The 12,824-nt window shown below is 50.5% G+C and overlaps 2 protein-coding genes across 4 annotated transcripts in view; both read left to right on the plus strand.

Moving 5' to 3' along the window:
* Positions 1-4,437: 4,437 nt before the first annotated feature.
* Positions 4,438-10,518, plus strand: LOC103912318 (tripartite motif-containing protein 6-like). Its single transcript, XM_009318568.1, has 6 exons — positions 4,438-5,073; positions 5,708-5,803; positions 6,820-7,053; positions 7,149-7,171; positions 8,149-8,291; positions 9,740-10,518. Exons 1-6 carry the CDS (start codon positions 4,438-4,440, stop codon positions 10,228-10,230), a joined length of 1,623 nt encoding a protein of 540 aa, XP_009316843.1. The 3' UTR covers positions 10,231-10,518.
* Positions 10,519-11,878: 1,360 nt separating this feature from the next.
* LOC103912246 (E3 ubiquitin/ISG15 ligase TRIM25-like) overlaps positions 11,879-12,824 on the plus strand; it is a 7,051-nt gene continuing 6,105 nt past the window's right edge. For all 3 annotated transcript variants that reach the window (XM_009318490.1, XM_009318489.1, XM_009318491.1), the window contains exon 1: positions 11,879-12,513. In XM_009318490.1, the coding sequence (XP_009316765.1) occupies positions 11,893-12,513 (621 nt within the window). In that variant the 5' untranslated portion in view covers positions 11,879-11,892. The remainder of the gene's footprint in view (positions 12,514-12,824) is intronic.

A 12,824-nucleotide genomic window follows, 5' to 3' on the forward strand; every position in this document is an offset into this window, starting at 1 on the left:
TCCGGCTGCTGGAGGGAAGGCAGGCAGCGTTATCTCCTGCACTAGGCACACCGTGCATTGTGGGAGGGGAAAATAAGTCAATAACAGGCTTTTGTGAATAGGGACAGCTTTTGTCGCTGACCTTGGCTGGCTGGCACCTGGCAGGCAGTGTGGGCAGCAGGTAGCGCGGGCAGCGCAGGCAATGCAGGCAGCAGGCACAGCGGGGGCTGCAGGGGGAGTGTGGGCAGTGAGGGCAGTATGGCAGTGCCCGCATCTGCCTGTCTGAGCTGGGCTGGCTGAGACCACAGTTGCCCCAGGCTCCACCAGCTTGGTGGGACCCCCCCTGCCCCATGGGCAAGGGCTCACAGAAAGGCCCGTGGCTGGGCAGGGGAGGCCGGGGCACAGCAGGGCAATGCCTGGTCATGCCACACCACGCTCGTGCTCCCAACTGGTGTGAAATGCCTGTTGCTTGGGATTTATTTCACTGCCTAGCATGCTGTCCTGGGCTTCCCTTTGGAGTTTCAGCTCCCACCCGTGCCCTGGTCAGTGGCATCTGACATCAAATCCTGCCCTGGGCTCTGCTAGGTGCAGGAGCTCCCTGCTCCCTTACATGGACCTCAGCTTCTGGGCCATGCAAGGTCTGTCCAGGGGGCTCTGGAGGCCATACTTAGAGTAATGGCTGCATTTGCCCACTCTCAGCATTTATCAGTCCCAGTTTGTTGTCCAGATCTGTCCAGGTGCCTTTGCAGGGAGGAACAGGGACAGGTTTGGTTTCTTTGCTCCCTGCCAGCTCGGGGACCTCTCTGCCCACCGGTCCCCCCTGCGCTGCCCTCCCTGCCCACAGCAGCTGCCCACATGCCCACAAGGGACTCCTCCTGCTTTCCTTCCTGCTCCCTCCCAAGCTTTGCATCTCTCTCCCTAAAGCACCTGCAGCTCCTACCTCCTGTGCTTGCTGTGCTCTCCACCTTTAAATGCTGGTGGAGAGCTTTCTCCAGGTGCTGCTGGTTTTGGGTCCCGCAATCTCTTTCTCTCCCCCTCAGTCCTTGGCTGGATATGTTTTAATTTTTCATACACCGTCTCTGCCTCCAAATACCTTTTCAAACTCAGACTCGGACCCTTAGTGTTTCCCAGCAACCTCCTGCAGGTAAGAAGGCACCATCATCTCCCCGCTGGCTTTTCTAGCACCAACCCCACTCCCCAAAAACACCGCCACCCTGCTGACTCTGAGGGAGCATTTCCAGCTCCTTATGTCTGCAGGCTCTTGCTGCCTGCGGTGCACAGCGGGCCACACTCCGCGTTGGCTGAACAGACCCTTTGATGACGAGGGCAACAAAAGCAAATCTGCTCTGGCAGCAGCTGCAATGGGTGAGGTGCTGGTACGGGGCTCTCGGGAGGCAGCTGGCTCCGCGGAGCAGGGCCAGGCCTGCCGCCTCTCTACTTTTCTAAGCGTCTCTGCTTCCCTTTCAGCTTGACATCCACAAGGACCCCTCCTTGCTCCTGCAATCGTGTTTTGATCACCATGAGCAAGCAGCTGCCCGGGCAGAGGTTGAGCACTGAAGGAATAGCAGACGGCTGGAGAGAGCAGGGCAGCTCAGGTTTGCCAGGAGCTGTCCTCTGCCTGCCTGCCGGTCAACAGCTTGTGGAGCAGAGAGAAGGCACCTCCTCACTGCCTTAATAATAGCAATGATTTTAGAGGAAAACTGTCCACACTGCAGTAGTGCACACAAGCACGATGCCCCGGGCTTTCAGTAGCCCCCAAACCATCGAAGGCTGACTGCCCATGCAGAACCTGCTAGAGAAGGGCACAGAGAGGGGTTAGATTGCCCTGGAGCCTGGCACATGCTGTCTCTCATCTGTATCTGCTCGCGCTGGTTTCTGATCACTCGGAGTCTTAATTGCAGTGGGTCTGCAAAATAGCGGTGTCTGCCTGGAGAGAGGCAGGGAAAGGATTTGGCTCACCACTGCTAGATGGGCAAACTCTTGGGTTCAAGCCCTGGCTTTCGTCACCACCACCATCTCCATTCATCACTGTGAGCTACTGAAAGTCAGCTCCAGGCAGCAACTCAGTAGTCCAAGGAGAAAAGACAACTCGTGCGATGCCCCTGGGATGTGGGGCTCTCCCCGGTGCACTCAGGCAGCAGAGGGACGGACACTACTCCGAGCATTCTCACTCCTGGGGTTCAGCTCACCTTCAAGTCGTACTTCCAGGAAACAGAAGTCTAGGTTTGCTCTGCTGGGTTTCTGCAATCAGTCAAAGCCAACCAGCACTAAAATACTGCCATATTTAAAAATTATACAGAAAAATAAATGCATCTGGCAACTAGCTATTGCTCTCTCCACGGTGCTTCTGGTATAAGCTCTGTCGCTGCTACTGAATTTACCCTCCCTTCAGTGCTGCCGGTGGGGGGGACCCCCACATCAGTGTAACTGTGAGGCGAAAGGGAAGAGTTAAAAAGCCTGTTTGGTTGCAGCTGTGCACCCTTTTGCCATGCAGGTTGCCCGCAAGCAGCCCAGGAGATACCAGCAGATTATTTACAGCGGCTGTTACCTGCAGCTTCCAGCATCTACTGGCTATCCAAATTCCTGAAGGAAATTAAGGAAATTAATTTTCCTTCAATGAAAGGATTAAGAACTTTAATTAATGAAGGGTAAAGAAAGACGATTTTTAGGCTAGGCGATTTGCAGGCAGCACGTGCAGCAGCAAGGCTGCAGCTGGAGCAGCAGCTTGTCTCGGCCTGTGCCTGCAAGCAGGGCACAGTAAGTAACCCAGAGTGATCCACAAAATCTCCACAGGATCCCGCAGGGAGCAAACCCTTCTGCAGCCCTCATAGGCTCCAAGCAGATCAAACAGAGGATTTTTCCTATGCAGCACCAGGTTTTGGGGTTGGGATGCATGCAGCAGCATGGCAGTCAGCCGGTGCCATGTGCACTAAGGGCAGCATTTGCAAATGCACGTTCTGCCATGCTGGAGGAGGTGGGGGAGGGCAATGGAAAGCAGCAGTTTCATATGCTTTGGGGGAACAGCAAAGCCAGATGAGCACTGCATACAGTGTTAGTCACGTTCAAGACAACTATGGAAAACGGATTAGCAGTAGTGAAGTGTGAAGCCACAAACCCCACTGAGGAGAGAAAAATAATGATAAAGGACACAGAGTGGTTAGGAATGAGAATAAGAAACATCACTTGGAAATTGCAGCCAACATATGAAACATCCCTATTCGGTGGGTCAAGGTCATAAGAAAGCATTAGGGAGCAGGTAATAGGCAGCAAGCTGAAAATGAGCTTGCGCTCTGATATGGAGGGGATAATTCTACCTACACCCAGCAGGTGCATCATGTCAGAGAGGACTGAGAGGCCAATACCATAAGGAAGAGATTTGTATGATGAATTCTTGTAAAATAACTAACATAACTATTGCTCCTCTGGACATTTAGCCAAGTACAGAGTCCTTGCCTGGACAGCGGCTCAGGAGTGTGGCTTGGTTCAAGTAACGTGTGTTTAAGAAGTTCTCAGGAACCCAGGAGTAACGAGAGCAGTCCGATAACACCAGCCTTTGCAAACACCACAGGCAGCAAGGTCTCTGCCACAGGAGGCTCACGGGGACCATTTTTTGCTAGGACACTTACTGACAGTGTGCTTTGTGCCAACAGCTTCTCAGAAGCTTCTCAACAACTCAGAACAATGGGATGGAGAGAACAGAGAAAGGAGTAGCTTTTAAAATAGTAAAAGTAAGTTGCCTCCATCCTCCTCTATCCCCTGCTCCTGAAATGAAGGAGCCTTTTATTCCCTCCTGTTTCTAGGAGAAACTAAAGTCTAAGACTTAACAACTCTAAGGAGGAAAGGAGGGAGCAGCCCTGAGCAGAGCCCTCTTACAGCTCCTGGAGGAGGACTGGGCCATGGTACGCCCACCTGGCTGAAGGGCAGCAAAGAAAACTTGCTTTTTTCTTCCTGCTTTCTTCTCTGCACTCAAATATTGAGGGCAGGTAAGAACCTGGGCAGTGCTGGAGCAGGGAAAAGGACCAGTGGACACAGGAACAGGCTTTAAGGAAGGAGGATCGCCAGATGTTATCTCAAGAAATATCTACAAGAGGACTGGGATAAAGAAAAGTTACACAGGGTGTAGACAGAAGCCAATGGCTCCATTTCCTGGCTGCTGCCCTCCCTGTTTAAGCAGGGGTGGACTATTTGCCCTGATCCCCTTGCAGCGGCCAAGCTCCTGGCGCCGGAGTTGCCTGCGTGGGCTACATCCTGTAATGGCCAATGGCTTCTGTGAGCGTGGCAGATGAGATGCAGGCTGCTGGGTGGAGGAGAGGGATGGCCCTCCCTTGCAAGGGGGAGGAGGCAGCAGCTCCCTGCCTGCAGGATGAGTGAGAGGTGCCTCACCACTACCACTTTCTGTTTCTCTTTCCACCACTGCCCTCCCTCTGGCACTCAGCCCTGTATGGCAGCTCAGGTGCCATGGCCGAGCCGGGTGCTGTGGCCAGGTTGGAGGAGGACCTGACCTGTCCCATCTGCCTGGGCATTTACAGCAACCCCGTGTCCCTGAGTTGTGGTCACAGCTTCTGCAAGGAGTGCATCCAGGAGGCGCGTAGCCACCAGCATTGCTGGCAGGGCCCTTGCAGCTGCCCACTGTGCTACGCCCAGGCAGACCCCGCTATGGAGCTGCAGCCCAACGTCCAGCTCCGCAGCATAGTGCAGAAGTTTTTGGATGCTCCCACTCATCAAGAGGAGGAAAAGCGTGAAGTGCAATGCAAAGAGAAGGGGGAAAATTCGTGCCAGCAAGATGAGGTGATCCTGTGTGATTTCTGCCTTCAGGAGCCCCAGCCAGCCATGAAGACCTGCCTGGGCTGTGAGGCCTCCCTGTGCCAAGCCCACCTGAGCAAGCATGGCACGAAGAGCCCCCTGAAAGATCATGTCCTGGTGGAGCCCTGCGATGCTCAGCTTTTGGCTGAGAGGAGATGCCCCCAGCATGGCAAACTGCTGGAGTGCTACTGCAAGACGGACTCGGTCTGCATCTGCGTGCTGTGCTGTGTCGCCAGCTCCCACAAGAACCACAAGATCACCACTTTGGAGGAGGCTTTTGGCCAAGCGCAGGTAAGAGGCTGCCAGGACAGCCGGGCATGGATTGCACTAGGAAAACCATGGGGGTCTGTGGCACGGAGAGCTGCCCACAGCACAGGGATGAAACATCTCCCGAGTTTCAGATCTGCAGACTCAGGATGGGGCTAAATCTCCATCTTGGGATGTTGGGCTTTTATTCCTAGTTTTGCCCCACATTCCCTCTGGGCTTGCCCCTTGGCATATAAAACAAGGTGTTATGAACACTTTCTTCCCATCCTGAGGAGCCAAACAGGTGGGACCAAGTGCTTGTGGCTATGCTTTTAGTCCTAGGTGCACGTTCAAGCTGGAAGATCAGCCTGAGTTGCATTTATGCAAAGAAAATTAACGACAGAGTAACAGAAAGGAAACTGTCAGCGCTGAAAGTAGCTTTATGTGTGGCTATTGCACATGAACAGTTTTCAGTTTCAAAATGTCTTTCCCGTGCTCGTAATTGTGGTATTTGTTCAGGGATAAAATCTTCCAGTAAACCTTTATGTATTGATTTGTCCTGAGAGCATGCAGTGAACAATTTTTTTGTAGGTCTAGTTTAACCCATTTCCATAAAATTGCTGATCTCGTGCACATATGTTGGTCCTATCCTGATGTCTCCCTCTGGTTATTTTTATAGAGTGTTTTTCCTGAAACTCTGAAAGCAGTGAAAACGCACGAAGCTGCGCTGAATCAAAGAATAGCAAACCTGCTGAAACAAAAGGAGGAAGTAAAGGTTTGTTCCAAGGTCCCATATGACTCCAGGGATGGTTGCATGCTGGTAGCTGATAAGATAAGGTTTTCCTTTGCCCTTTCCCAGATCATGGATTCTGAATCTTTTTTAGTTCCTGGGTGGTTTCTCAGTTGTTTTCTAGGTTTCTTCTTTGAGAGAGGATGATGAACAACTTTCTTACCACTCTTCGAAGTACATTCTTAGTTTCCAAAGGACCTTCGAGCTTCAAAGTTGCTGTTAAGTCCATGCCTCCTGATTTGTGGGTGGTGGTTGGCTTTTTCCCCCCCAACCTTATTCAATTTTCAGACTCTAAAATATTTATGGAAAAGATACAGACCATGTTATAGTGATTTTATTCCTCTTTACAACAAGAAATCCCTTTAGGTTAGCCTGTGGTTCTAAGAAGTTGGTAGGAATGAGGTTAAAAGATTGCCCCAAAGTGTCTGGTTTTTGCTCCCAGCATGCAAATACCTATCTAAAAGCTCTGAAAGAGCAGGGAATTTAACACAGGTCTCCAAATCCTGGTTCATACTGCTTAGGCAGAATTGTCACTTGCCAAAACATGTCCTGGCACAGGGCAAAGGAAATGTTCCCTTCTAGTCTGAAGACAAAACTGTACCTGTTGGCAGTGTCCTGTCTGGCAGCGTAGCTGCTTCCAAACAGTGAGAGAAGCTTGGTGGGGACAGGAAGCAGAGAAACTGTTTTTCCTCACCCATCCTTAATAGGACCAAAGGCAATGTATCTGTAGAAAAATACCAGTACAGAATAAGGAAATATATGCATAGTAGAAAGTCTTCAGCAAGCATTGTGCAAGAAGCACTACTTTTTCGTCTTTTTCTGGTCAGGTGCCAGATGCTGGGGAAGGCCACTTATGTCACTTGGCCTTTCTGCTGTCAGTGGGACATCTTGGTTTGTTGTCATATGGAGAGGCACTAAGACCAGGCTCTTTTCTGAGTGAAAGTTAGTGTGGAAAATGTAAGATTCAGTCCCTAACAGCTTTGAAAGTGTTTTCTTAATAGACTAAGAAGAGCCTGTGTAGGAATCGGCTGGAGAGCCTCTTCGAAGAGATGTGTCTGCAGCTGGATAACAAAAAAGGAGAGGTCCTGAAATCTCTGAGTCACAATGAGAAGCAACAGCTTTTTCAGATTCAGACACAGATAGAAAAACACGAAGAGGGGAAGGATGCAGCCAGCCATGATGTACAGGAGCTGGAGGCTCTGAGAGATCAGAAAGACCTACTTCTTTTCACCAAGGTACCTAACAGTATCTCCCTTCCCAGAGATACTCGGCTCTTGGGCTGGCCTTTGCCTGTGCTACGCTAATTCTACTTTCAAAATGTCTTTTACAGGCTTTTGCAGCGATTCGAGCCAGGTAAGCTCTTCCTGAGGTGGTCTACTATTGCATTACACGTTGCTTCAGGTGACAGTCCAGCAGTGCGGGTCTGTTAGCCCAGCCTGCATGCACTGCAGGCCTACAGCTCCCTGGGCTCACCCTGGCTGCCCCTTGGGCACACTGACTGCACACTCTAAGCCTGGCTTCGTCAGAGACCTGGAGAAGCCCCAGAATATTAACAGAGGTCATATACAACACGGCTTATTTTTCTGTACCCTCTGCACCTGTTCTCGAGACCCATTCTGAGGGCAATTCCTGAATATTTACGTCCCTGGGTGGGCGTGCAAAGGGCAGATGAGCTTGGATATCCTGAGTTGTCCTCCAGTTTGCACTGCCTTCTGCTTGTAAGAAGCAAATGTGGCAGGAGCCAAAACATGCAGTGAAGTCACAAGCCTACAAAGTTCATGTCTTTTCTCCTGAGTCGTTCTCCTAGTGCCTGCCCAGCGCTGTTCCTCCACCGCAGCCCACTGCTGTGTGCACGCAGGCTCCCCCAGCCCGGCCCTTCCCTAGCCCTGCATTTCAGGTGCAGCAGTAGCCTCTTGGCTGTGATAACGCAGCACTTCTGGTTTGCTGTCCCAGCATCCCAGCGGCTGCCCCTGACACCTCGTTAGCTCCTGCTGCGGGGACTTGAGGACTGTAACCACAAACATGATGCTAGGGTCTGTCCTGGCAAAAGCTGGTGCTGAGGTGGCTGAGACAAGGTCCTCTGGGGACAGATATTGTCCATGGAGTGAACTTCATCCTAACGATGTTGAAGAGATTGGGGGTTCTGGGAAAAGACCTGTCAGAGGAGTCCCCAGTAAAGCTGCAGAGGGAGGGGAGGACAGAAGCTGCTTTCTGTATCTCCCATCGAGGCTGGGTGTGGAGTCAGGGATGCAGTTGTTGGCTCAGGGATGGGCTTGGTGATGGTTTTCTGATGACTTGCTGCTCTTCTGATGTCTTTCTGCATGTTTTAGGAAACGCAATCCAGTTCCTAAGAAAGCTGTTGTAAAACTGCCAACGCCACCCATTATTGTGGATGAATTAACAACAGACACTACTCTAAGGCTTTTCCAGCAATTCCTCTCAGACATGGAGTCCTTATTTAAAGCACCACCTGGTAAGTGACCATTTCACTATGTGACAAGCAAGACGGAGAAGCTAACAAAACATATTTAAGAAAGGACTGTAATAAGATACCAAGTACACCAAGTACCTCTAGAACAACTGATTAGTAACATTGTATTTGATTATTTTCACATATATGTACATAAAAGGGTGCTTGTCCTGGGCTTCAGCACTTTGGGACATGCCTTGAATACACCCTGTTAAAATGGGCTCTGGGTAAAGAGGTGTGCATGTCCTAGGAGTTTTCTGGGAGGATTAAGAGAAGAGAATAGCAACACCTCTTCTGTCTGTAGCATCACTTTGATTCAAAGCACGGAGTAAGCTGAGAACTCATCACAGCAGCGGCAGGTGGAGTTTGTCTTGCGACGTAAATAATCTACTCTTTCTATGTAAATAATTCTACTCTTTTGTATTGTTTTGTAAGATCAACCTACAGCCCCGGTGCTGTGCATGGTGGGATGCTTGTCCAACTGAGTTGAAAAAATTAGGGCTCCCTTGTTATTGCTTTCTTGATGGTACTTGAGCCCGTGCTGACAGTGAGCCTCGGGTCAAGACTGAGAGACAGCTGGGGTGGGAAGGCCCTGTCCGGAGCACGTGCGACAGTGTGTGCCATGCACACCTAATTTGCCACCATCCACACAGCCTCGGGTACACTAGGAAGCACACCATGCTCACGGCCACTCCTGAGCTCAGTCTCTACCATCCCTGTAAGCATAGTCCAGAGCTATTGTGGCTAGAACACGTCAGATCCAGGTTTTCCTAATTATCTATGCCATCTGAGCAATTTTGGTTAGTTGACCAAGTCACTGCCAATGTTTCAGTTTCCTGAAGGAGTAACTTCAGAGCAGAAAATGCCACAACATTGAAATGCATTACCTGCAAGAGAAGGTTTGAATAAAAACATTCTGCAAATTCCTGAGTGTAGAATTAACTTCTTGTGATTCGTCATGCTAGGAAGTTTTGAGAGGTCTAGAAAATAACTTCATATGATCCTAAGCAAATAAGCTTTTATAAAATGGCTGTGCTACTGTTCACGCATTTCTTGTACATGGAAGTTAATCTGGGGAGTTTTTAAAAATGCCTAATGAAGGTCTGCAGGACAATGATGGAAAACTAAAATCTAAGAGTTTCTGTAGTTGGAAACAAAAAGCAAAAAGACACTTTAAAATTGTGAAAGAGCAGCATTTCTTGAAATGTGATATCAACCCCCTTTAGAATTACATAGAAGCAGCTAAGAGAGGTGCGGAAGGTGTTTTGGTTAACATATGCTTTTAATGACTTGGGTGGGTTGGACTCGAATTGGATGACTTGGATAGGATGACTTGGATTGTCTTGGATGTCTTGGATTGGGAAATCCAGCTTTCAGCAATGGGGATGTATGCAAATCTGCACAATTACCTGTTAATCATAATGTGTTGTGGTTTTTTTTTCTTTGTATAGTTCACGAACATCTGACTTCTTCAGTGTATCAAGGAGGTGGATTTGCTTATAGTGACAACACAATCTTTGCATCCTCATCCAGTACTTTCCAGTTTGGGGTATCAAATACACTCAGTGCCATCCCACACGTGCAGAGCGACCAGAGCTTCTCAGAGGGCTGTCACTTCTGGGAGGTAGACACCAGCCATGCGAGGTGCTGGGAGCTTGGAATCGTTCATCCCAACTTTGAGTGCTACCTACAAATGTCTCATGATTACCTCCGTGTGTTCCTAGGTCAAACAGTGATCACAGCAAAGGACTTTCGTACAGCCCTTGAAGTGGTCAGGGTAGAGCTAGACTGCAGAAGAAATACACTGTCATTTTATAATGCATCTGTCAAGGATGGAGATCCTGCTGAGAGCCTCAGGCTTATAGAGAGAGTAAGCATCCCTTCGAACTATCCCGTCCACGCTACCTTCAGCGTGTCTGATGGCTCTTTGAAGCTCCTGTAGTGATGTGGGGACAAGGTGCTGTTTTGTATTTCCAGGTCTAGGTATTGGGACTGTTGCTGCACGGAGGCTGTGCTAAGCTGGCATATTAGAAATTGGATTTTGGGCTGCTGTGATGGCTCATCTGTGTGATGACAAGGCTTCTGTGGGGTATATCAGAGCACGCTGCTGCTTACTGCAAGAGCTCCTATCTTATTTGTTCTGTTAATCACGATGGAAATACCGTTAAGTTGTGCTTTTTTGCTTGGCTGTATCAAATGCTGTATTGGCTGCATGTTATTAAAGTAATTTAGTTTGCAAAACTCAATTACTATTGCGTTTATAAAAAAGGTGATGGCACAACATTAACTGCTATAGAATTAAGCAGCAGCAATGCTGATCTTTTCTCTAATGCATCAGCTTTTACCTCTGCCCTCCTCCGCCTGTCCTCCACAACTTAAGCCATCCATTGCGGAAGCAAAGCTGGCCTGGGAGGCGAGTAGAGACTAGGCAGTAAGACACCTGGTTTCCCTTGCTCTCTGCTGCTGTCCTCCCCTGTGAGCTCTCTGATAGATCACTTACCTACTTGTTGCCTCAGTTTTAATTTTATCCTCACCTATGCAAAAATCTCAGAGCAAAGAGAGTAATAAAGAGGAAAACTCATGTGCCTTTAGTCCGCGACATATGGGGCCTGGATTAGTTCGTTCTTATGATTGTTCAAACACAGAGGAAGAGATGATATTCCTGCCTGCTGCCTGTGGTGCTGCTGCCGTCAGAGCCACAGTATTTGCATGAAGACGTCCAGGCAGGAGCTCTCCACCAGCAGGGACAGTGAAGGACCTTGAGGGAAACTACAGTTTTGGATATGCTAAAAGAAAGCCTTGTTCAGTCTTAGAAGAAAGTGGCTGTGTTTTGTCTTTTGCATTTTATACACCAAAATGATACGGAAAACCACGCGGGTAGAGTTGGGTCTCCCAAATGCACCTGCAGTGGCTGCTGCTCTGCCTGGTCTCAGGTGGTATGGGCACAAAGCGGGGTAAGCCAGGCTCGTGACACGGTACAGGGTTTTTCCTATCCTAGAGTGCCTTTCTGGGAGCCTTTACCAGCCCCCATTGCCCTGTCAGCTGGCTGCAGGTACGAGACCAGCCTCAACAAGTCCCAGTAAAAGTTTTCCCTGGGTTCTCCCTATTTTACCTTTAGGGGAGCATCTGTAACTGTTGTGGAGAAGAACCAGACAAAGCAGAGGGAATTCCTGGCTTGCCTGGGCCAGGCTCATACTCTTCTCATCCAGGGTTTATCTCTAATTCGCTGCCCCTGGCATGGGATGGAGGATTTTTGAGGGAGAGCAGAGGGCTGTAGGAGAATTGTACATCTTGTGCCCTGCATGTGAGCGTCTCCCCAGCACCCGCTGCTCCCACCAGCCTGCTGGGGGCTCACACATGGAGTGATGCTGCCTGAGACCACGCAGCAACTGAGGGCAAATGTCTAAAAGTGGCTGCCATGGCACTCACAAGAGCTGTTTGTGGGTGGAGCCTGGGACGGGGAGCGTTGTCTCTGCTGGCCTGTCACAGGGTGGAGGGGAAGGCCTTGCAGCCTCTGGGCTGCGTCTCCAACCAGGGCACGATGCCAAGGACGTCCTTCCAGTTTCATTTCCCGCAGACTGGCTAAGACGCCATTTCTGCAGCCATGACAAATGCTAGGGAAGAATTTGGAGGGGGTGCCAGCCTGGAGGATGAACTGAGCTGTCCCATCTGCCTGTGTCTGTACAGGAACCCAGTGTCGCTGAGCTGCGGTCACAGCTTCTGCAAGCAGTGTGTCCAGAAGGCGCTCAGTGCGCAGCAGCAATCCAAGGCCCCTTATTCCTGCCCCATGTGCAAACTCCAGCTGGGGCCCATCCTGGAGCTACAGAAGAATTTCCAGCTGTGCAGCATCGTGGAGGCATTTCTGGCCACCACTTCCAAAGGACAACAGGGCAAGGGCTCTGCAGAGGAGAAGAAGGAGTTAGTTCCCTGTGACTTCTGCCTGGATTGGTCCCAGCCAGCGGTGAAAACCTGCCTGATCTGCGATGCGTCTTTGTGCCAGGCCCATCTGAACAAACACAACGCCAAGGCTTCCCAGCAGGACCACATCCTGGTGGAGGTGGGCGCAGGCAGTGTGGCAGAGGAGAGGAGGTGCCTGGAGCACGGCAGGCTGCTGGAGTGCTACTGCCAGGACGAGGGGCAGTACATCTGCATGCTCTGCTCTATTGCGGGGTGCCACAAGGGCCACAGCATCATCACCCTGAAGGAGGCACATGACAATCAGCTGGTAAGGGGCTCTCCTCTCCCCACAGCCCCTGCAGGGTTTGCTCCAAACTCCGGACCTGGGGGAAGGGGGGAAGCCGCAGGAGGGGCAGTAAGGCTTTCACTGAGGAGCGGGGACTGGGTGGGGCGGGGGGGGTGGCGAGGGCAGGCAGGCAGCAGCCCAGGGGATTTCATATCTGCCCCAGCGGGGACTGGAATTTGCTTTTCATTTCCTCCATTGTGTTGCCTGAGCCGCCTGGCAGGCTAAGCAGAGGGAGAAGAGCAGAGAAAGGTGTTTGGGGCTGAGCGGGACAAGGGTGGGTAAATCCTGCAGTG

This window comes from Pygoscelis adeliae, unplaced genomic scaffold, assembly GCF_000699105.1.
Source record: "Pygoscelis adeliae isolate BGI_AS28 unplaced genomic scaffold, ASM69910v1 Scaffold42, whole genome shotgun sequence".
NCBI lineage: Eukaryota > Metazoa > Chordata > Aves > Sphenisciformes > Spheniscidae > Pygoscelis > Pygoscelis adeliae.